This window comes from Fringilla coelebs (assembly GCF_963513975.1).
Source record: "Fringilla coelebs genome assembly, chromosome: 9".
NCBI classification, from domain to species: domain Eukaryota; kingdom Metazoa; phylum Chordata; class Aves; order Passeriformes; family Fringillidae; genus Fringilla; species Fringilla coelebs.
In genome coordinates, this window is record NC_140067.1 from 22,824,190 (window position 1) to 22,848,989 (window position 24,800).

Here is a 24,800-nt window from a genome sequence, read left to right on the forward strand (position 1 = left end):
TGGGATCCATTTGCTTACATGCCTATGATTAGTACTTAAATGGCCAAGCCTTTTCAAAAGGTGAGCAAATGAAATGGAAAATTACCATGAAAGAATGAAATAAAACCCACACTTGTTTCTTTGATTAATGCCTAATGATATTTTTATGCAACAATTGTATTGTGACAAAACATAAATATTACCGTATACAATTTTCTTTTTTGCTAGCTCTGTATTTGTAATAATACACTTTAAAAATACTTTTGCATATTTAAGTTCAAGAGTTCAGATGTGAAAAAAGCATGTGGGTGATTAGTGCTTTTGAGGAGTGCTGCTGAAGATTGTAGGATAAGGATGTGTGCTGGTTGGCTATTTGTGAAAGGCAGATCAGAAATCATGTATTACAGGGAGAGCAGAAGTATTGAAGCTCAATCAGAAGTCTTTTTGGCTACCCATCAAAGACAGTTTCTATGGAAACCTAGATAATTATACAGTGATTTTCATGCTATTTTAGTTATTAATTTGGTAGTGACATAATATTTCCTTTGTTAATCTTTTTAGATGTTTCTACATAGTTATTTCTAAAATAATTAGGTCAGCATCTTTCCCATGGCTCATGCAGGGAATTCTCTGTGCCACTGATGTAATGGAATATTTAAAACTAGACACAGACACCAGCAAAATTAACAACAATTTAAGTAGTCTATTTACTGTGATCTGTGGAAAAAAGTCATGAAGGTTAGTAGGTTCAATCTCAATTATCTTCTTAGTGTGAGAGATACGTTTGTAGTCATCTTGTTTGCTTAAAATAAAAAATTATCAGGCTAAATGGCAGCTCAGAAAGCTGCCTTCACAAAGCCTCTCTAAAATGGAGTATCAACAGCATTATTTATAAGCAAATTCTCCTATTTGGAATATATATAGAAATATTAAATTAAGCAATTAAACAGTGGGATTGAGAGATTTCTCTTCTTTTGTTTCACCCTGGAAAATGAGTCAGCTTCATGTACTTGTGATCTTTTCAAGCTACAAACTTTGCTAATTTTACCAGGTTGCAGGTCATTTGTTAATCTGAAAATCAGTTGTTCCAAACTGAATGTAGCTAAAGGTGGGCAAAGTTAAATTTGTATAAATTTGAAAGGCAAAATTAACTTATCCACATTTTTTGTTCTCTGTTGTAGCACACAGTATCTGAGTATTTCAGTACAATAAGGTGTGTACATTATAGGTCAGGTGAATCATCCTTTGACAATTAATGTAATTGCAATTTCACAGTCTGTTCTCTGTATAGTATATTCTATAAATCAGTATTTTAAATTGACACTGGGAATAATTTTCAGACTCTCTTGCAAGGCCTTTACTCTTGGTGGGAGTCAGACATTGAAGTACATCCTTACCTTTCTGAAAGTTCCAGCTTCTATTCTCTGAAGCATTTTTCTGTCTTTCTCTTCTAATAATTTTTTTAATGCCATGTGAAGTACTGAAACTTCAGTAATCAAAATATGCATTTTTAAGGAGAGTGCAGATCATATATTCAAAACTGAGCCCCTGCCCAAGAAGGAGATAAAATGTCACTCAGGCTCTTTCCCAATATTTTCCCCAGTAACTTCCATGGGATGTAAAAATCTCTCTCAAATTAGTGCTGCTAATATTTACATCAATAGTCTTGACTACATTTAATTAAAGATGCATTGAGAATATTAGGGAGTCAAAATATTTTGGAAAACATTATGGACTCTGAATATGCAATTGGGAGAATTTCAGCTTTTATTATCATGACATCTTGCAATAGAGTAATAATATTACCAGATACCATGACAAGCAGAGCTTGTTCTGGCAGCAGAGACCAATTACCATTACAAATGGAGGAAAAAAAAGCAAATGATTTTGAGTCATATAACATTTGGACTGTTAGAAATACAGTTCTAAGACTGCATCTCTATGGTGTCCTTTCTCCAGCAATTTTATTTTGAATTCTGTGAGAGGTAATAAAGTCAAGCTTATTGCTAATATTAACTAATTATGGCTTGCCAACATATGTAAAGCAACATGTAAAATTCCTCAAAGTTGGTCTAAATGCATTCCTGTCCTTGTTCCTTTGCAGGAACAAAGCATAAAATAGAGTGACTGTGAAGAATCTGTAATGTCTCAGTAAAATTAAAAAATTAAATTTAGCAAAATTTGCTTTCTCTGTCATAAAATGGGGTTTGGAGAAAATCTAGAAGTGATTGTCCAAAGAGCAAGGATAAATAAGGAATAACTTAAGAAAAATAGAATGCTATATTCCATTAAAAAACCCAAACAATTACTGTATTTTGATATGTGCAATATGCATTTGAGATGTGCATGTCTTCAAAATTATCAACACTTGACAAAGATGCACAGGAAAAATGCAGTCAGATGAAAGGATTTGACATAGGGAGCCAGGGAGGTGAACTGAGCAGGCATGCAGATTGTTAGGATGTAAGTTTTCTAGTTTGCTTTCCATTGGTTTATAAACACACAAGCTTGTAAGTAGATCCCTTATGTCAAAATGTAAATGTTACATATGCAAAAGAGGTTTGCTACCTTCAGAACAAGGGTGACAAGAATAACTCCTGGGAAATAAAAAGCTGGAATGAAAGTTGATCTGGAGTGTAACCAGAGTCTGCAGGATGTGAAATACTGTAGGATCATACTGGCAAAATAAGCTTTAGGTTTTGGTTTGGTTTTGGGAAGACTTAAATAAAAACAGGTAAAGTTCCCATTAAAGGGTCAATTTGTTATACAAAGTAAGTGTTAGAACCCTCAAGTCTTCCATCTCTTTCCTTACAAGAAGGCATTACATTTCATAGGTTTCATTTTTTCTTTTCACTAAAAAGAAAACCTGGTACTCACATGCTGTCTTTGAAAATATTCTATCATTTTAGACAGTAGCAAACAGAATGCCAAGTGTAACAATGGTGAGTAATTATGTTGAGAATGTTTGTGGTTGATACTTCACCATTCAGTAGCTGGCATCAAACCATCATCACTCACAATTCCTGGCTCAAAAATGAAGTTGTCATTAGCATGCAGACTTAAAAAAATAAATATATCTTTCATTGACTGATTTATTAGGCTGATAAACCATTTATTTTACTTTACAAAGATTTGGTGTTTGTAGTGGTTTATGCTAACACATGTAACTGTGTTATCAGATGCCATCAGTTATTCTGGTTCTCCAGTGGGCATTATGGTGATTTGGGATCAGCATAACTCTTCAGAGCTTTGTTCTCTTTTGTTGTCTGTTTCACATTCCAACTGTGTTTTAAGGGTGTGAAGTTTAGCAAAGTTCATATTTCTCAAATCAGAAAGAGAAGAGTTAAAAAAGTTTGATATATCTTTGGCCATACAAGCAGAACTTTACACCAGCCTCCAGGAACTATTCACTCACTCTATGTCTGTATTAAGCATAACTTTTTGGCATGTTGAAAGCACATCTCAAAGGCTTTGGCAGAGATCAGGTTTTGATACGAGATCATCTAAAAAGAAGGAGTTTAATGCACTTACCATGGTTTTTAAAAGGCAAAAATCATATCTAGAATGCATTTTAAAAAAATCTGTTCTGTATAGTTGGTGTTCCATTAGAAATTACTATAATGTTTAGACAGATGATTTTCAAAGTGAAGAGTAGAGGCACAGTCTGCCATAGAGTGTCACAACTGGGTGATAAATACACACAAAACAATAGTTTGTAGGTATAGATTCTTTGGGGTATAATCCAAATAAACAGCACTCTCATTTGTTAGTTCTGTACTTCCACTAGCAATTAAAACCTTCTAAAAAAAAGTTTAAAAATTTAGTAAATTAGTTGAGTTGTGTTATCTCAACCTTAGTAAAACAGCTAATTGTACTTATAAAGGAACTCAGATATATCCCAAAAGCTGAACATATGCCCCCATTCTTTGCTCAAACACAGCTGTATTTTTTCACATTTCTGGAAGTTGTGCATTTCTGCCATATAGAAGTGTATATTAGAGTGGAAGGGCCGAGTCACAGCGATAAGGCACTAAAAATAATCAGTGTTCATTAGTAAAAACTGAAGACCAAGCCATGGGCTGACTTCATAGACTGCAAATGTAACAATAGGCATGAAATGTGATTGTCAGTTCCTCTGGGCACTGTGGTGACCCTGCAGAGCAAGCAGGGCATCCCTCCTGCTGGAGGGGTAGGGGATGTCAGCAGAGACAAGGCTGTTTAAAGGTACCCAATCCATTACAGTCAGCTGGAACTGCAGGCTTTGTTCAGAACTAAACTCTTTGTGGCATTCCATTTCAGTTACTTTTTTTATTTTTAGGTCATTATTACCATTGGCTTTTATACATGATAAGCCTTAGTCAACTGCTGAGAATGAGCACTTAATCTGCTTTTTGGTTTAAATACAGTTTAAATATTTTGCAAGTTTCTTTTCATTAGAGATGAGCAGAGGAAAAACAAGTAAATGCAAATATCTTACGCAAAGAAGTTAAAAATAAAGTTACTGATGAGAGGGCACAGCTACATATGGGCATGTACTTGCATTTACTAAAATTGGATAAATCACTGAATATTTCAAGTTGGAAGGAACCCATCAACAAGTCTAACTCCCTGCTCCTACAAGTTTACCTAAAACTAAATCATATGGCTAAAAGCTTTGTCCAGATGGTTCTTGAACTCTGACAGGCTTAGTGCCAGGACCACTTCCTAGGGGAGCCAGTTGCACTGCCCAAACACCCTCTCAGTAAAGAAATTTACTTCTCTTTTACCTCTCCCTGTGGCAAAAAGAATGACTGTGGGTCAAGTTTTAACTGTACTCCTTCACTTGGTCTCTTTTTGTTCACTTCACTAATATTCTAAAACTATAAAAGAAAAAAAAATTTACAAAATATTCAGCCAACTTTAAGGCAAATACAAAATGCTTCCTCTTGAATATTCAGAGTGAAAGTCTAATTTTACAAGTTGTAGTGTGTGTGTTTGTAGTAAGAATAAAATCTTGCTGAATATTCTCCATGGGATAAGCAATCAAGGGGAAAACATGCTAGACAAAACATACCAGAGATTATAGAATATGCTGTCAGTCCTGGCAGAGACAGTGATGTCCCTTCTTCTTCCTCCCTGCCTTCATCTCTCTGGTGTTGTGATCATTAATCCTATTTTCCTGGCAGCTGGATGAAGTTCCCCTTCTCACTCGTCTCCTGTTTTTTGGTCGTTATGACACCACCTGTGCCCTTGTTTTAGATGATGAGTATTAATCATGTACACTATTTTTTTTTCCTAAACATGCTTGTGTTTGTTAGGCAGTTAAACCTCACATTTCAAGAGTCTTGTGAGGTTTTGGATTTCAATGATTTTTAAAAAGATCCATTTGTATCGATCGATTTGAATTTCAGACAAAGAAATTATTAGACTTGGAATTTTTTCTTCAAGCAAGCACATTGTCAAAACAGGTGTCCCAAAGAAAATGTCTCTGACTTTCAGCAAACTCTTTAAGTATTATAAGTTCATGATTTTTCACTCAACTAAAACATTTCATTGAAATCACTGGATTTCAATGGAAAGCGGTGTTAACAGTAGTGAGGAGCAGGAGGAGGAAGATGATGATGGTGAAATCGCAGAGCTTGCTGATCAAACTGAACAATACACAGAGAGTTCAAGGTGTACAAGCCCTCTGGCTCATGACTAAAAGAATTGCTGGGTTTCCAAGCAGGAACTCAAACCATAGAGGAGTCTGTAATGCATGACAGAATATATTGCTTTTATCTCCTCACAGATCACCTCCTGTAATTTTCACCCCATTACACAACCTCTGTTTAACACTTCCCCCCCTTCTGGTGTTTTAGCAAACCTAAGCATTAAGTCTGGTGCTTAATTATATCTTTTTCACAGGCCAGTTGTTTCCTTGGTCACTGTCCAAAGGCTTGTCTCTACCTAAGACTGTAGGTCAACAAGGAAGTGACTGAAGTAAAAACACCTTTCCAGAAGGAATACAAACAAGGAAAACTTATTTATGTGGCACACATTTTCATGTGAGCTCTGTTTTTTTAATAGCAATTGTTATGAAATAAAAGAGCCAAAGCATACCATATGAGTATTTAAAAAAACCCAGGCTGTATTTTAGATGACACTGCAGTTTCCATACACCCCTTTATGTCTTGCACTCTGCAGTGAATCTTCTGCTCATCAGGAATCTGCAGACAGTGTTCTAAGTGGACAGACTGGCTATATCAGTGCACTTTTCTTGGGTCTGCCCATACAGCCACCCCTCTAAGCAGCTGTGTGGACACTCCCCTTGCAAAGCAGCAGCACAGCAAATGCTTCCATTTAGCTCACTGCCTGCTTGAACTGTCTTTGCCTTAAGGCTGTCATAGAATGTAGCAGCTACATTGAGGACAAACTGAACACACGTGTAGAGGGTTTACTTTTGTTGCCCAGATCCAGCAAACGTTGCTGGCAAGCTGCAGAGCTCTCTCTGTAATTATTGGCCAGATTTTCTATTTCTAATGTTGACAGGGAGGTTACAGATCTGACAGTAACTGGTGGCCTTTGTTCTTTCCTGTGCAGGTTACCTCACTGACAGAGGTACCAACACTTAGAACAGCTAGGCATATGAAAGAAGCTTCAATGATGCCAAATTTGTGCATGTAACAGCCAAAATATTGAAGGGAAATGCTCACCATGAGAACAAAGACCATTGATGAGTCAGTGTTTTCACAGGGCATCTTGAAATGCAAGAAATGTACACCACTGTCCTCATGTGATCTGACCTACAGCCTTTTATCTTAAAACACTCTGTATTTACTATTTCCAGAAGGGAGGCCAATAGAAATTTTCCCATTACCCAAAGTTTCTGGAAATTTAAGCTGGAAAGGGAAATACCACTTGTGAGCTTTCCAAAGGGCTGCATGCGCCATGGCTGTGGTTAAAGGGGATAAGACAAGAGGCATTTGATTCGAGTCACTTGCAAGTTTTAGACCACTCCAGCCTGTATATATTACTGGTTTGAGTTTCTCAGCAGGATAAGCACTGCAAGAAAGTCCATTCTTCCTGAATATTACTTATTTGTTATTTTCTAAGAAGTTCTTTTTTGTTTATGGTGCTAGCAGCCATAAAATGTTGCAGCTGGAGTAAGGTAACTCAGCTTGTCCTGAAGCAGTTGTTCCAATAGCAGCAATGAGAGCAGCAAAAAGAAGTTGCACTCAAAGTGCAGACAGATGAAAGGCTGTCAACGAGATGTAAAAATGGATGTCAGTGTAAGGACGATCCATGAATATCCTTAAAAATCGAATGAAAATGCAAAATCTGATAAGGAGAAAATTTTGACTTAACAATAAAATTAAATCCATTTGACATTAAAATATGCCATGACTTGAGTTAGGTTGAAAATTAACAAAAGGTTTCTGTCAGTAGCTAACAGAATATTCTACATGCTGGGTTAGCTTTTTCTTATGCACATTTAACAAATACTCAGATAATGAATCTTTCAATTGTTAGTTCAGTTTGATTGAGGGAGCGTGGGTGGTTTGCATAACAACTGTTACACCATAAGAGTGTTTCAAAACTATTGCAAGAAACATTAAACATGATGTTCTAAAGCATAACATATCGGGTGTATTAAATTAGAGGTTTGAATTTGAATTTTCCAGCACAACACATATAATTTTTGAATATTATAAATAGATTACTTAATTATTCTTCCCAAGGAAGGATAGGTATAGAATGCCACCTAATTCTGTAGCACTCTGCAGGTGAGGAGTATCTGGTGGTTAAGAAGTGACGGCTTGATTCTCTTTCCTGAGTAGTTCCTGACTCCCTGTGTGAGCAGTCAGAGCCTCAGGCTCCAGCAGGCTCTTGGGTGCCACAGTGTTGACACACTGAAGCTGGGCTGCCAAAATTTACTTTGTTTACCATCAAAGCTCTGGGGTAGACTGAAAGCACACACAAATACAGGTGCTCCTTTGAGCTTAGAGGCTGAAGTGTGGACAGACCTGCCTGTGGAAACACACTGAGCAGAAGGCTGCCCACAGATGGACCCTGCTTGTGCAGTCTCAATGACCAGAGCTCCTTAATTGCAGCTCCACTTCTTATCCCACTAAAGGCAGCAGCAGGAGTAGAAAGGTTCTCACTCAGATTCAACAAATATTTATATACCCTTGGTCATTTCATAATACCCTATTCTGCTTAACAAGATGTTCTGCAGTAGCTGGAAGTCACATGAGTTCCTAGGGGGAGAGTTTATTTTTATAAGTTGAGCTTTTGCAACCATTAGCTGCATATAATGTTCTGATCTTTGGGGAAGGAAAAGGCTTATAAAGGACACCATGGGTAAGTAATAATTATATCATCAAGCATCATCATTTGGGATAAAGATAAAATTGGAATACAAACAAAAATGACCTTTCCATCTGAAGAGAAAGTCTGAATTAATTTCTGACATGGTGGCATTGTTGTGTAGTGAAAGTAAATTCATCATCCTTACCTCAACTTGTGTTCCAAATCCCACAGAACTGAAAAGTTTGATTGAAAGCCTGCTGAATTAATCCAAGCCTTCCCCCTTCCCTATTGGGATTCTGTAAAAAGAAAAAAAAAAAAGAAAAAAAAGAAGGGACAGTGTTGTATGAAAATAATGAAAATAAATGCTGGTCTCTGAGAAAAACTTATCTGGAAAAGTAGATTTATGTTGAACTGTCAGATGAAGTGACATTAGAGTTGCAAAAATGTCTGTGATTGTTACAATTTTTGTCCATTAATATTAAGAAACTACATTGTCCAGTGTCTGTTTTTTCCTGTCAGGGAATACCTTGCAACTGATCTGCTGCATTTGTTAGATCAGTTGTTGCCAACTAAGAACAGCAAGGGAATTCTCTACCTAGTTACTTTAAAGGCAGCATGACAACCTTCATCTTTCCAGTCAGCAGTTCTTCCTCATTTCTTTCACTGTCTTGTATGCAATTAATATTTTCTTTGTCATGAAATTCAGTAATTCCTACAGCTTTAAAGTCTTTTATGTGGAATGAAAGGTGAAAATAGCAACTTCTCATTGTAATGCCTAAATTTGATATATTGTACCAAATTCTGCCATATTAACTTCTTGAAAGTTGTACATCTACTTAAACTAGTAGGGTTTTTTTTTTTCTATTTTAATACTGTTTATGGAAAATTGCTTTTAGAAAATAAATTAGAAAAAAACCCCTGATTTTAGAAAAGACTTGAGAAGAGGCACAAGGCTTGGAAAAATTGGAAGCATTTTGTTTTTAGCAAATTAAAACCTCATATTCAGGGCTTTTGGATGGGATTAGCATTTTATTATTGGTCAGAGTATTTTGTGATTGTTGCTTCTCTCTTTTACTTGCTGCATTTTCTGCACATCCCTTGTTCTTTTTGTTTTCCTCTTCATTATTTACACAAGAGTTGGGGTTTCTATCAGAAAGCATCAGGTTTTTAGGTCACAGATAGGGTGATTACCAACACCTTCACCTTCTGCATGTATTGTCACTCAGAAGTCAACTGACAATATTTCCATATGCATCTGATACAGGGAATGAAAAAGAAATGCACTTTAATGTCACTCCAGTTACATTAGTATTCAGCCCAGAGTTTGTGAAAATTGCATGTCTAATGGTCATATGAATACTGAATCTCCACACTGAGAATTGCTGTTCCATAATGGCTAATTTTAAAATATGGGAAAAAACTGCATCTGGCTCTGCATGATGTTCTAGAGAAGACTGAACACCCCACAGAGACAATTTCTAGTATGAAAAACTGTTTTCCTCTGTAAAAAGCAGGGCATTCTCCAAATACAGCATTAGTCCCAACACCATTTTCATTTCAAGGATTTAAGACTGGCACCAGCTTAATATTAACATCTTTGGCAGGTAGTTAGCACCTTTTGCCAGTTTTTTAAGCAAGACCTCTATAAATTTATCAGACTTTTATGAGATACTACAGCTTCTAGAGTGAGACTGAAGAATGAAATATTCTATAGGTACATTTTATTTTGGTGTAGAGACTGAGGAAGTTTCCTTAAGCAGTTATATTTTACCATGGTAGTGACTGTATCTCAATTGCTTGTCTGTATTTCCTGGAAAGTCAAGATGGTCCTTTTCCTCAGTATTTCACTCTATTTGTACTTTACCCATGAATATTTGCTAGAGTTAGTAGTCTGTCAACAGTTTTGTTGACTGATAATTCATTCCAATTTTTCTCATAAAGAAAAAAGAAAAAGTCTGTGATAGTAGGCTCATAAATTGTAAAATAACATTAACAACAATTGGCAGTATAGGACAATCAAATAATGAGAGTTTAATTTCTGGTTTTTTCTAGCATCACAATTCTCTGGTAGGATATCAGGAAATTGTTCAGAGTTTTAGATGCGAGAAACTGCTGAGGACATTTGCTTAAGCAGGATTGCTGTGCTTGTGAGTTAGTTCAGGTGTAGTTTCTGTAGTACAGAAGCACTGAGCCTTTGCCCCAGAATCACACTGAACCTGATAAAATGGATCCATGTGGATTCCAACACATTCATTAGCCAGTCCCTTCAGCCAGCTGCTGCAAACATAGCAAAGTCATTACTCAAGGTGGAGCTCAAAGGGACAGGTCCAAAGAAAAGTGCTGGTAATTGCTGCCTAATCCTCAGAAGCAGCTCTGACTTTTGGCTCAGCTTCTGGTGCATTATTCTAGACCTCAAGAAGCTGTATTATGTATAAACAATAATTTTCTCAAGAAGTGAAAATGTAGAAATCAGATTAATTTGTTAATGCAAACAACTGAAAATATAAATTGAGATCAATTAGACTAAACAATTGGTTATAAATAAGGATAGTTGATGTACAGTGTTTGCAAAATACTATCCAAATGGTTCTTGTTACAGCCATTTCTGTGACATGCTTCTGCAGCATGATAAAAAACTGACTGTCTCAGGGATTATTTTATTCTGCAGGATTTATTTCTGTAGTGTATGTAAAGACAGTTTATTTACAAACAGGAGTTGGTTTTGGCACATAAGATACTCAAGCAAACAAAGATTCCTGGAACTAGAAAGAAAGCTTCCAGTAAAACAGAGACTGAACTCTCAAAAGTTCAAATAATACCCAAAATAAACATTACCAATCTTCAGAGGTTACATGTTATTCTCTTTACTTTTTGTTTTTCAAGTGCAGTGGTAGCAGAATGTTTGGAAAGATACTTTTATCCTCTGGTTGTTTGTAATACATTTTCTGATACTATTTTGCTTCAGCAGACACTTAGTTTGGCTTTCTGTGGGGTTTTTTAGAAATACCAAATCTCTGCATTGAAGCAATTTTGTTTTGTTGTGAGTGCCTCCCTTAGATCCATTGTGAAAAGACAACCTTCCTGAATTCACAGGAAACCTAAAATTGGCATAGAAGGTGCTGAATTGGCCTTCTGTTTGACTAGGGACTCTCTGTGTACTGATTATTACTGTGGTTTATTTTCTCCACAAAAACAAGTAGGTGTTAGCATTGCCTTTACTGTACATTCCTTTCCTGCTTGAAATAATTTTGTTTATCCAAGGATGACTAAATAAATTACTTAGCTCCAGGAGATGAAAGAGGAAGAGGAAGCAAACAAGGAGGTAAAAATATCACCAAAAATATCAAACCAGGCAAAATGGGAAGCCTGAATTACTGCACATTTCATTACGTCAGGAAACATAAGAAATAAGTGTATTTTACATGCAGAATTTATGCTGAAAGTAATGATTAACACTTCATTTCTGAAAAAGAAAGCTGATACTACTGTTCATCTAGGAATTGGGATGTATTAAAAGATGTCAATGAGTTGTGGGGATTGGAATAACTAATCCATGTGGACTTGGTTTCTTGGGCATCCACTGATGTTCCACTGCACTCTCTCTGCAGTGTAATCAGGTAATTCCCAGACAGATGGGAATGTGCTATCAATGCTGAGTAACATTTCTCTAAAGACAGAGTTGGTGAGCTGAAAGTGTAATATTCTTGGGAGAGTAGTCACAGAGGTAATATTTTAATTTTTAATTAGACTCCCTTAAAGCTGTCTCTTTGAAAATCAGTTTTTTTCTGCAGTTTGGTGCTGTCTGGCTCCAGTAAAGACAAACAGCAGAGCACCAAACCACCCAGACTTGGTAACCTGATTTTGGATTTATCATTCCCTTGTACGCAGGGTGAAGGCTTCAAGTACAGTTTGGTAGAACTGCAAATGAGGTGCAAATAATTTTGAGGAAAGAAATAAATTTGATCAACAAGTTGTTAAAAGAGCTGAATTTTTTCTTCGGCAAAGAAGCAGCTCCCTTGTCTTGCTGACTTTAATATTATTAACTAAATGTGGGAAGCTCTGGCTCATGCCCACTAAGTTCAGTGAGAAACATCTTAAATCCACAACATTTTGGATCAGGCACATTATTTTGATGGCTTTAAGGAATAGGATACATAGAGCTGATCAAATGAGATCTTGATCTCACTAAATGCAGTGGGAATTCTGTTGTTCACTTAGAAAAGGCTAAAAAGGTTCATGGTATATTCCCTTAATTCAGCTGGGTGGGCTGGCTATGGAAATCTTAATAATAACAACAACAACAACAATAATTCAAGACCTGAATTTTTCTATCATTAAGCTAGCTATTAAAAATAGTAAGGTTTTACAATAAGAGCAAGAAATAAACAATTCTAAGTCCTTGAAAATTAGAAAAAATCCAGCCTGAAGGTACCAAATTTTTATATTTTAATCCATCCTGTCAGACACAAGGAGTAAATAAAGCTGACCCTTTTTCATTTTCAAACACCAAGCCATTTCACAGGTCTGAGCACCAGAAAAATTACATTTCCACCAATGATAGGCTCATGCTTTATGGTTCCATACAACCCCATCTGCAGATATTTAATCTGCTGAGGGCAGTGGTGTAATATCCTGTTGGAGGGGAACCATATCCCTGGCTCAGTGTAACTGTTGCTTTCCTGGCCCTTATGAGCTTAATTCCTGAAGTGAAGGTTATGTGTCTCTGGGATATATCCACAAAAGGTAACTAGAGAGAAGAAAATGCACACAGGTGAATAGGAATAATAAAAATAAAGAATTAAAAATCCATCTCCATTCTGCTTCTAAAACTACATGTAAAGTATGTGGATATTGATATTTAAATCGCTCTTTTTTCCATGCTGCAGTGCCTTTATAAGATACTTCTTTATTTCATATTAAAACTAGAAAAGGCTTTAGCTGAGAAACTTCCTTGTCTGAGACCAAAAGAAAGCTTCATTAGCATAATTACTTACAGTCCTTCTGTTAGTATTTTCAGGGACAAAAATATAATTATCCTTTTACTAAAAAAAACGAGAAAAAAACCCCCAGCAAAACTGTGAACATAGTGAAATAATGGAAGATCTGGATTACAACTCCAGTGAAAAATGTGGGATGAACTGGATAGGAATATAAATATCAGTTCTGACTGAAGTATGAAACTTAGGCAAACAACAGGGAAAAAAGCCCACCCTTTTTAGAACATTTTGAGATGTGTGAAAACTACAAATGCTAGAACTGTGAAAAGGAAACAGGGAATTTGATCCATATGTTCTGGAAATGCCACTGCCCACAGCTAAATTATATTTGGAGAACAGAACAGAGAAAAGAAGAACAACTGCTAACACTGTTATAAACACAGGGTCTCCCTGGTGATGCAAAGGTCTTCCCATGGCAGATATTAATGAGGGACTCTTACCATCTGGATGCCATACATGAAGAAATAATATTTAGCATGTTCTAGAATAATTACTGAGGAATATGGTATGATTTATTAATTATTTATCTAATTCTCTGAGGAGAAATCATCCTGCTAGCTCCAAGGGGAAAAAGTGCTGTTCAGGGTGGTTCACACATTGGGGTTTTTTTTAGATAGGTGCATATCATTTGGAAGCCTGAACTGAACTAAGTAATTCCACTGTATCAGAGAAGATCATATTTTAAGCTTGGAAAGCTCTTTGCCGTGATACATATTTACAAAGTGAAATATTTTTGAAATCTGCAATGTTTGAAATAGCAGGATGACCTCTGGAGTGATTCTGTTACAGCTTCTCAAAACCAAAAGCACATCATGCTGATTCCAAGAAAAGTAATTACCAGTTAACTTGGGCTGCTGTTTACTTCTTCTCAGGAATGTGTGACAGGAAGGGGTGAACTCCACTTGCTCTGCTATTACAGACCCAGCCCAGCCCCGTATTTCTACTCTGTACTTTCAGTGAGCAGAATCTCTCCAGTTGCCACCTCCCGCTTCCTACCTGGAGGCTGACCCTGGATGCTCTTTCCTCTGATAATTGAGTACTCTGCAGTTCTCACATTCACTTTGTTCCAGACAGTCAGTACCCATTTGTGCCAGCAGAAAGCTCCCGATGGGCAGTGTGTGCTCTCAGAACTGGTTCACATCAGTGACTCTGCCACAGAAAGGGCCAGAGACCAGCACAGAGAGAGACAGATTTACAGAAAGCTGTATGTGCAGTTTTCTTGGCCACGGCAGCAAACCTCCCTGAAAAAGTTGAAACATATCTATAAAAAATGTTGAATGGTGGCAGCTCTATACCATCTGTTTTGTTCTGGTTTAGAAAGGAATTGCATCAATCCATGATGTTCTATATACCACCTCTCCTTCACAACAGCCACTAAGCAAAACCTAGCAACAGTTGTGCCTGTCATATTAGAATAATCAAAAATGTGTTTCTTTTATTGCAAATGACTCTTGAAAGTTGTAACAATAAAGCAGTTCTGGTTTGATACTAATTTTTAATTTTCTTTGAAAAAAATGTCTTTGCTAAGCAATTTATGAATTCTGAAAATAGTTCTCTGCACATATAATCATCAAGCTTGAACAGTTTTTATTTTTCATGTCTTTATTCATTCTTTTCTACGTAGTATTTGTGGAATTCAGCATCTGGAACGAGCAGGAAACAGGTTGACTCTCTTTGACTCCCTTTATTTCTGCATAGTGACATTTTCTACTGTGGGCTTTGGGGATGTTACACCCAAGATATGGCCTTCAAAGCTGCTTGTTGTCATTATGATCTGTGTTGCTCTTGTGGTGTTGCCCATACAGGTAAATGTGGATTTTTTTTTTTTTCTCTTGAGAATTGTTTTTGAAACAAAGGAACAATAACTGAAATAATTTATTGTTACTATTATTATTGCACAGAAAATGTCAGAAAAAAGAACCACCTATCTCTCTTATTGTGATTTTCCCCCCTTTTCCCCCTATGTTCTCCTATACTCTAGATTTCTACTAAAAAACAGGGCATCGATAACAATTTTCGAGTGCTGATGAAAGTTTTCTGCACAAGTCATGTACCTCAGAGGCCTTCCTTTATCCTGAGATATGGATTTGTTATTAATGGAGCAATTACAAAAAACCCCCACAACAGTAGCCAGCACTTTCTTTATGAGTGCAGCTTTTCCTCTGCAGGCTCTCCCTGTTTCTAATCTTGGTTCTCTCCACTTCCTCTCTTACTCTTACAGCTCAGTGCTAACTTGAAAAAAATCTCATTAAATCTGCAACTCAAGCAAATTGGGTTCACAGCTGTGTATGGAACACATGCACACAGAGCCAGCAGCACAGCTAGGAATTTTTCATGCCTGCCTAAGTTTAGGATTTCTAACAGTTTCAACAGGGGAAAAAGCAATTTATGAAAATCCAAGTATTTCAAGCAGTCAGTCAGCTTTATTAAATTTGTACCAAGTGTTTTCCAGCTCATTAGGTGAGGCTGGATGACAGAAACCCTGAGGTTACATGGGAAACCCTGCCAGGATGTTCACTGTTCCACACAGGGTGATCACCCAGCCCTTGTGCCAGAAAAAGAGGATGTGGGGAGACACTCTGCATTTTTATCAAAGCTTACAGTAGACCTGCTAGACCATGAAGCTCCAAAGTTTCTCACATAGTTTCCAGTCTCTGCTTCTTTGGCAGAGAACTAAAGCTCAGTGTGGGCAGACAACACACAAACCCTGGGAGGGTGGAAGCTCAAGCTTTCAGCATTAATTTTCTTGAAGTTATTTAACACTCTAATTAAATATTGAATGTATGTATTCATAGCCATATGCACCACCACAATTATATTCTCACTCAGTGAAAAATTAGTAAAATATATATTCTATTGAAAACTAAAATGTGCTCTGTTTAAAAAATTTGGAATTTCCTGGCACATAGAAATTTCATCCTTAAAGTGGTTCTGATACATACTTCAGGCCCAAGAGCTGCACAGGGACAGTAAATAACCTAGATTCTACTGGAATTTTACATAAATTTACCTATTATTAGCTACTTATTTTTTACCTTTGTAGTGATAATGGGGCATCATATAGTTTTCCATACACATAATGGAGTGGGAGGCATTTTCTCCTGAGCCCTGCAATGAAATGAAATCAGCTATTATTCATGATCCAGCCTCTCCATCAGTGGAAGGTGGGGGAGAAAAAGATGCTATCACACAGCCATACAGTTCAATTGATCTCAGTATTAAGCATGTGTTACTTACAAGAAGCTTTGAACTGGTATTTGTATGTTTCTTTACAGACTGTTACAGTATTCTCATACCTGCATATATTGTTCAGCTGACAAAGGCAAAATTTCTGTATTAGCAGCTGCTGTGTGTTTAAATTGTATCTAAAATTATAAGGCAGATAAGAGAGTTTACAGAACATCACCTTCAGAACATTATAAAATCTCTGGGAAGAGTTACTGCCCAAACTAAGAGAAAATGGTGCCTCTTTCCAAGTCTATTCACAGTATGTGTGTGAAAACTTAACCTTTCATACGAGGGAAGCAATTATGTCACAATACTAGAAAAAAAGAGCTCAGAGGCATAAAATACTTAAAGGAATATGGTACCAGTCTTCATTCTTTTCTAAACTCTGTAATTTAGTGTATTCCCATGGTCATTCAATGAATTTTCACTGCTGTTTGTGTGTGATAGATTCTGGCACTATTGCCATGGTTTGTGATCACCTTATTAGAGAACATTTTACAAAGAAAAAGGTAATGGGGCTAAGGGCAGCTTTTCATAGGGGTGTGGGATGAACAATGCAACATTGCCAAGTCATTCTAGAGTTGTAGCCCTCACCTACTGGTCTCTGTTTCACTGACAACCAGCATCTCTTGCAGTTTGAACAGCTGGCATATTTGTGGATGGAGAGGCAAAAGTCTGGAGGAAACTACAGCAGATACAGAGCTCAGACGGAAAAACACGTTGTGCTGTGTGTGAGCTCTCTGAAGATTGATTTACTCATGGATTTCTTAAATGAATTCTATGCCCACCCCAGACTGCAGGTACTGAGAATGGAAAAATTAACTCCCCAAAAAACCCCTCAAAACACTGTTTGGTTGTTGTTGTTTTCTTTGGTTTTTGTTTGTTTAAGAAAAGTTCCTGAAATTATTTTTAAGTCATAAAACTGATTTTTGGGAATAGATAGTTAAATTGGGAAGCTATACCTGTAGTAAGAAGCTGAGATTCAGAGTTTGGAGGCATTTTAAATTGAAGTATTGAGGGGAAAAGACTAAATAGGTAGAATTAGTGTCTTGTTGAATTGTGCCAGCCTTTTTAGAAACAGGTATTTCCTTGAAAATTCCTTAGATTCTACCCTGAAACAGAAAATAAATGAAAGCTACTCAAATTATTTTTTCCCACTGTTTTGGGACTGGATCCAAAAATCCTCACAATTAAAAACATTCTTTGGTTTTCACATTTTGCTTTTTCTTTTGCCAGCGTTAGAAATCAGTATGGGTCAGGTTGGAAGGCATCACTGGGGGTCATCTGGTCTAACCTCCCTGCTCAGGCAGGGTCATCCTAGAGCACATTGTCCAGGATTGCAGAGATAAGATCCTCTTGGAATTGTGGAAATGAAGAAATAAATACATGTACTTCAAGGGACAAAGATGTTGACAGAATTTTGTTAGTGCACACATATTCCCTAGGTAATGCAAATTTGTCATGGCTTATGGTACATCTAGAAGCTTATTTCCATGAGATACCAATTTGGGTTTATTATCATTGTCTTTGCTACAGACTCTCCCTTTTACTAAACCTTCTCTGTCTTTTACTAAGTTACCTGTGGTATCATGCTTCATTAACTACTGTACAAATCACACAAATACAACCCTCAAACGGCTGAGCAGCAATTTCCCAAATCCCAAATCCTAAATGTTCCCCAAAGCAATTAGCTAGTAACAGGCATAAGCAATTGCACAAAGAAATACAGTTCTTTATAGGTACAAACACAAATCGAAACACAACATTTCGTTAACTAAGCTGAAGAATGAAGCAGGCTCTGTGATAAACTGGAAACAAAGAACAAAAGCCCTGATACTACACAGGTAACTTAAAAGGGCTGATATACATTCCCTTCACAGCTGAAATTGAGTTGGACTCAATGATCTTGGAGATCTTTTCCGACCTTAATGATTCTGTGCCCCGAGAAGCTGAAGGATACAGATGGTGCACTGCATCCAATGCCATTTTGCTTTCTGCAGAAATTTCTGTGTTGCAGAAAGGAAGATTTCTATGACCAGCCTGGCCTAAGCTCTCACTCTCCTCTCCCATGTTCCATTTATCCCTCCTTTTCATTTGTGCACTTATGGATCCTTCAAACCATCCTTGCTTTTCCAAGTAGCACAGGAAGCAGTTTGGATTGGCCCATTAATGTGAAGGAGAAATTTTTAGGAAATAAATTCTGTCTGTCAGCATCTTATCTGAGACATTTTTGACATCTCAAGTCGCTGCTGACTCACTCTCCAGCAACATTAACCATGACTATTTCCCCTTTTTTTTTTTCTATTTTGACAGGACTATTATGTGGTTATTTTGTGTCCTACGGAGATGGATGCTCAGGTCCGAAGGGTGTTACAAATCCCAATGTGGTCCCAAAGAGTCATCTACCTGCAAGGCTCAGCCCTCAAAGATCAAGACCTATTGAGAGCTAAGTAGGCAAATATTGACCATTCTTTTTTACTTTTTTATTCAAACTGTTTGATAAATAAGTTTAACAAGCAATGAGAGCTGTGCTAGAAGGAAAGCCATGTTTATTTAGAAGGTGAAGCAAAGCTCTTTGATAGAACTTGTTTTTCTTAATATCTGAAATTTTGAACCCAATGTACAGTTTTGGTTTTTTAAGTTCAGGCTGGCAACATTAATCAACTATTCTGCTATACATACCTGAACTCTTCAGAGCCCTCCTCTTACCACATACCTCCACCACTTCTAAGAGATACTCTCTGCCAATTAATTGTGAGTGACATTTATCAAAACACATCAGTCAAGCAGAGTTCCTCACACACACCTCCCTCCAGTGCTCAATCAGTTGAGCTGCAAAGGAATTCACAGTGAAATTCATGCAGAAGGGTCATCTCTTTAAACTCTCCAAAGAGAGGGAAAGGTGATTCTTAGCAGATAACTGATTTAACTCATCTGCAGTGCTCTGTGTTGTAGATAACTAAAATTAAGCCATTATCTGTCTGGCTGTTTGTGTCATTCTTTACCTGAGGGGAGTTATTTCCAAGAATCTCATCTGTGAGAAGCTTCATGAGTAGTGTTACCTTCTCAGACTTCTGCTACTGAAAAAACAGTGTTTAAAATTTGACAAGACAAGAAAGCTTTGTTCAGGATTAGAAATTTTCTTTTGGAGAGATCCTTTTTTCTTTTTTTTTTTTCCCTTTTTGCTTACTTAATTTCAAGAAGGAATTCATATGTGGATTTAACTGACATTTGTTCTACACATTACAAGAATTAAAATTAGACTGTTCCCTAAATATAATCTTGAATTTCACTTATAATAACCTGGAGGTAGTCAGCTGTGGAACTGTGCTTTTTCCTGCAGAACATGTAATTGAATGTACCTGTCACAGAATAATTTTCAACCTCTCCTGAGGGAAGAAGCACAGTGGGAATTTATTAGAACATTGGATATGAAATATAACCCAGTACCCAAGATATTTGGTGTATTTCTTTTTAATGAGAACATAATGTACTGAGGAGCTAACAAGGCACATGATAAAATTCTTCTAATAAATAAAGTAATGTTTACCAACAACAAGAAAATAATCAAGAAGGGTCTCATTATCAAAATGCATTCCTATATTATATGTGAACCAATGTCAAAATAACATGATAAAGGTAACACCAAAAAGTAAAGGAATGTCAACAGTTGGGTGACTGCATCAGTAGTGAATAGCCAATTACAAAAGACTGCATTTTTGCAAAAAAATCTCATCTAATTTTACTGAATTTTCTTTCCTATAACTTTGGTAAAGACCCTGTCTTCCCAGTACTACTCCTATGCTTAGCTGAAATTGCTCATAAAGCAATTGATTGCTCATAGAATTGCTCATAGAGCAATATGATTTCTTCTAATCAAGTATACCACGAACTGGAAATAGTTAGTTTAATGCATATATACACAGAAATGTCTGTTATTTATCCCAAACATATTTTTCTTGTACATCTACCTAACTTCCTGCTCTCACTAGGCAAGACATGTCTATTACCTGCCCCTCTCATTCATTCTCACCAGTAATAAGAGTGCATGTTGCACTCTTACACACCAGGCAGACTGGTGCTCTTTATTCACCTGCCATACTCATGGCACATAAATACTTTGCGAATTAAGTGTGAGGCCACTCTGCTTTTACCCCTTTGGCACAGCCTTTACTGTCACCAGGGTAAGAAATGAGAACAGACCCAGCTTTGTCTGTGTTCTCTTTCTCTGTGCAAGACAGGAGGCCAGTGAGTACCTGCTTGGGCTGTGACAGGTTTGTCTCCTCTCTTCCAGGATGGACAATGCTGAAGCCTGTTTCATCCTGAGCAGCCGCTGTGAGGTGGACAGGACAGCAGCTGTAAGTGGGGAGGGAGAAATGACAGCTTGGACAGGTTTTACTGCCCTTACTTCTCTCTCAGGTTTTTTATGCAACAAGGGCAGAATAGCATTAAAGTACTCTCATAGTAGATGCATGGATACATTAATAACTGGTCATTAATCACTTCCAAGAATGCTGCTCTGTCAATATTCAAAGTACCTGAACTGCTCTAGATAATAAATTTAATCAGTTGTATTTATTAAATCAGAAAAGAGACAGGTATCTGACTGCTATGTAGATTCAGAAGTAATGAAGTAAATTCAGAAGCAATTCAGAACTAATGAAGTAAAGCCTGAATTCAACTTAATAAATAAATTTGTGACTAATACAAGTAACCAGTATATATGAAACTATTTAACCATTTTTCATATTGGCCCTTTTTAAAAATGAAAAACTGCAAGATTCTTCAAATATGTTTCTATAGGTTTGCCCATGCTGGTTGTTATTTGCAGTCAGGTAAGTTACTGTCCACAAAGGAACACTGCCAACTTCTGTGCAGTGCATCTGTGATAAAAGAATAAAACTGTATGAACTAGAACTCTTCCAGCTAATGAAATTATTTACTGATCACAGATGTCCAGAAAAAAAATTCCACTGAGGATGGATTTATGAACATAACTTGAAATTTTTCACTAAGTGCACTACAATAAATTATTGCAGTCTTGCCTCATTCTGTTCAATCTTGAACTCCATAGGGGTTCAGTATTAGACTGAATATTCCTGAAGATGCTTATAAATTGGCTAACAAGACAGAAACCAGTATTTATAATTCAGTAATTATATTTTAAGCAATCTCAACTAAAATACTGTTTTGGTGTTTTGGTGCTACATTGTAAGAAATAGCAATTATTTTTCTAAATGTTGAAAACAGATTTAGTAAAAAATGGGAAATGAGAGCTTTGCATGATATCTGTAACATTACTTAATATCTCTATCACTTGTTACTTCATCTGGCATCAGAACTTAGTTTAAAGATCTTAGCTAAAGGTCCTGTTCTGGACCCATCTCTTGCAGAAATTCACTGAGTTCCATGAGACATAAACCTGTGCTCCTGCTATAACATTTTAACTTACTGACCTAAGGACTTTGAATTTGATTAATCAGCAATAGACTCATGAAAATACAGCAGTGAAAGCCACTGAACTGGCAGTTAGTAATCCCAGAGTAGTCAAGCAAGGCAGACCTACTGCTTGGAAGTGACAGAGGGTCTGGGCTATTTAAAGGTAAGAACGAGCAGGAGTTCTTGCAAATACCTGGAAAAATACCTGTAACTTCTAGGAGACTGAAAAATTCCAAAATAGCCCAGGTGTCTTATCTAAATCAGCCATGATTTCATAATTCAGAATAAATCAGCTACAACATCTCATTTCACATCATGTACTTGAGAGTTGCACAGTGGTTACAAATGAGAAATCCCATAAAATCAGAGTGTGATTTATGGTGCGCTGGGAGGGTTTATGCAGCATTAAGGACAGCAATACCACCAGTCAGCTTTTCATCTCTGCTCATAACTGCCTCACAATTTATGCCAAGAAAAGACAATTTTCAGCTCTGCTGGACTCTGCTGTAGGGCAGGCAGTGGGCTCTGCACGGGGCTCCCAGAGCTCCCATCCATTGTGGCCAGCATGGTGCAGGTTTGGCTCCGGAGCCATGGCCCGCTGCAGCTCTTCCTTTCTGCCCTCAGGAAACACCAGAATGGTACCTGGCACACTTCAGCTGCCTCTGCAGACTTCTATCAAATCTCATTTCTCTTTGTACCTGGAGCACACAAACAGGCACATCTCACCAAAGACCCTCTCATGGTCCCTTCCCTGGGCCACAGTGATATGTCAGGGTCAGTGGGATCTGAAGCTTTGAAACAAGGTGTCACCTCTCTGCCTTGTTCTCTCTTTTGCTATCAGATTACCTTTTCACAGGGAATGCAATTATTTATATTGCAAGCAGAAAATTCTTAAATTTTTTAAAAACTATTTTCTCTTACTGCCCCCTAGGGCTGTGAAATGAAATTTATTGTATTTCCTTCACTGCTCCAGCGTCATGTTAGTGTACAGAAGGTTTGTTTGTCACAGGGCTGAAGGAAGTTCAGCTGTCATCCAAGTAACAATCTTTATGAATACCACTGATTTTCCACGCTGCTCTTGTTGAGAAGCTGACAAACTGCTAAAAGAGCCTTGGATCCTCTCCTATGCATGACAGCTGTCAAAATAAAAGGAGGAGATTCCTGACCAGTAGAGCTGTTGTTACTCAAGTGATTTTTTGAGGCCCGTGAGGGTTTTTATCCCCCCAGCTACAATGCTCAAGCAGAGGATTTACTCATTTGCCATGGATACCCCTGGCTGTTCATTGCTTGCTATTTTGTTAGTTAATAACTTCTAGTGACAACACTTCTGCTGTTGCTGACAGCTTTGTTCTGAAGCTTTCTGAAAATTCGGAGATGGTCCAATTCAAGCTTGCACCTTTTTTTTTTTTCCCTTTCATTAATCAAATTCTGTGACTCTGCTGTACTGGTAATGTAAATTACAATGCCTTAATGGCATCACAATATGGATGCAAACATAGCAGGATAAAACTAATTTATCAAGTAATGTGTGGCAAAAAAGAGATTCAATTAACAGAACTACTTTAAAATACATATTAAATGCATTTTCTTGAGTTCTTACACACCCACTTTAAAACTTGCAGCTTTTCATACATGAACTTAAATATCACCTCTATATTAATCACCATTTGTATCTGTGGTAATTTTTGATCACTGACTGCAGTTCATTGTGTGGAGATCCCATAGAAGAGGACATATTTTTTCACTCACCTTCCGAAGACACAAATATTTAATAATGGGAACAGAAGCATAATTTTGTTTCAGTTACCTCTGTTTGTTGTGTGTACATACATACCATATATTGGGAGAAAGGTGAATGTTTTTTAAAGTGACTGCAATATAGCACAGAAATTGCTACATTTTACAACAGAGAGCCACAATACTGTATGAAGAGACTGAATCTAAGAAGTCATTTAAGGTGCCTACCTGTATTTTTCTTTCTCTCCCCTGGAGTGCTTCTTCAGAGTGGAGACTAACTGAGCAAAAAACTTGGGAACCAAACAAGCAGCTTTTGTACACAAACACATGGATATACCAACTGGAAAGAGAAAACAAGAAACAATAATGCAAGGTTATTAGATTAACAGTGCATACCCACTGAGTTATCTATGGGTCTAGGTTTATTCCAGTTTTTAACAAAATAGTGTAATTTGAATAATTTTATAATAAAATCTTCATTCCTATATTTAACAATCATTGCACATTCTGATAAAACCACTCTTTAAAAAAAATTATAATTAAAAAAATCCAAGAAAATATCTAACATGGAGATAACTATATTTCTAGGCATGTAGCATAGCTGTGTGACAGCCATCTAGCACATTACCCAGGCATTTGCTGCTTCTAAGCTGTGTTGGTGTGTCATTACCTTAAGAAAAACAGAAGGAAATCCAACAGCACACACAAACACAAAATCCTGAGGAGGGTAACTTGCCATATGTTATAGAAAAGTGAAAAAAAAAAAGTGGCTGCATACAAGGAAAACCTACAGCAGGTTACACCCATGCTCTTAAATCTCCTGACTGGGCAGAGCAATCCTACGTCTCTAAAACTACTAATAAGAAAAATATGAAATAAGATATTTTGCCATCCTCTTATGACTCCATTTTAGTTTTTCTAGTAGAAAAACTTGGTAACATCTCAATTGATAATAAAATATTATGGTTTGAAAATGTCAATTACACTCTGTTCCAGGCAGAGATTTTCCCTTGTGTTCACAAGTCTGAAACCTTTTCTTACTGCTGATGCTGCAAACATAATGAATCATTCTTTATATTTTATCTTTAAATACCACCAATTTCATGACTAGGTAAGGCATTTCAATCCAGGAATGGCTTCCTAGATACT

At 37.0% G+C, this 24,800-nt stretch overlaps 1 protein-coding gene across 4 annotated transcripts in view; it reads left to right on the top strand.

Moving 5' to 3' along the window:
- Positions 1 to 24,800, top strand: part of KCNT2 (potassium sodium-activated channel subfamily T member 2) — a 114,240-nt gene that overhangs the window by 48,123 nt on the left and 41,317 nt on the right. For all 4 annotated transcript variants that reach the window (XM_084210914.1, XM_084210911.1, XM_084210912.1 and 1 more), the window contains exons 10-13: positions 14,872 to 15,052; positions 17,111 to 17,275; positions 18,789 to 18,925; positions 20,770 to 20,833. In XM_084210914.1, the coding sequence (XP_084067040.1) occupies positions 14,872 to 15,052; positions 17,111 to 17,275; positions 18,789 to 18,925; positions 20,770 to 20,833 (547 nt within the window). The remainder of the gene's footprint in view (positions 1 to 14,871; positions 15,053 to 17,110; positions 17,276 to 18,788; positions 18,926 to 20,769; positions 20,834 to 24,800) is intronic.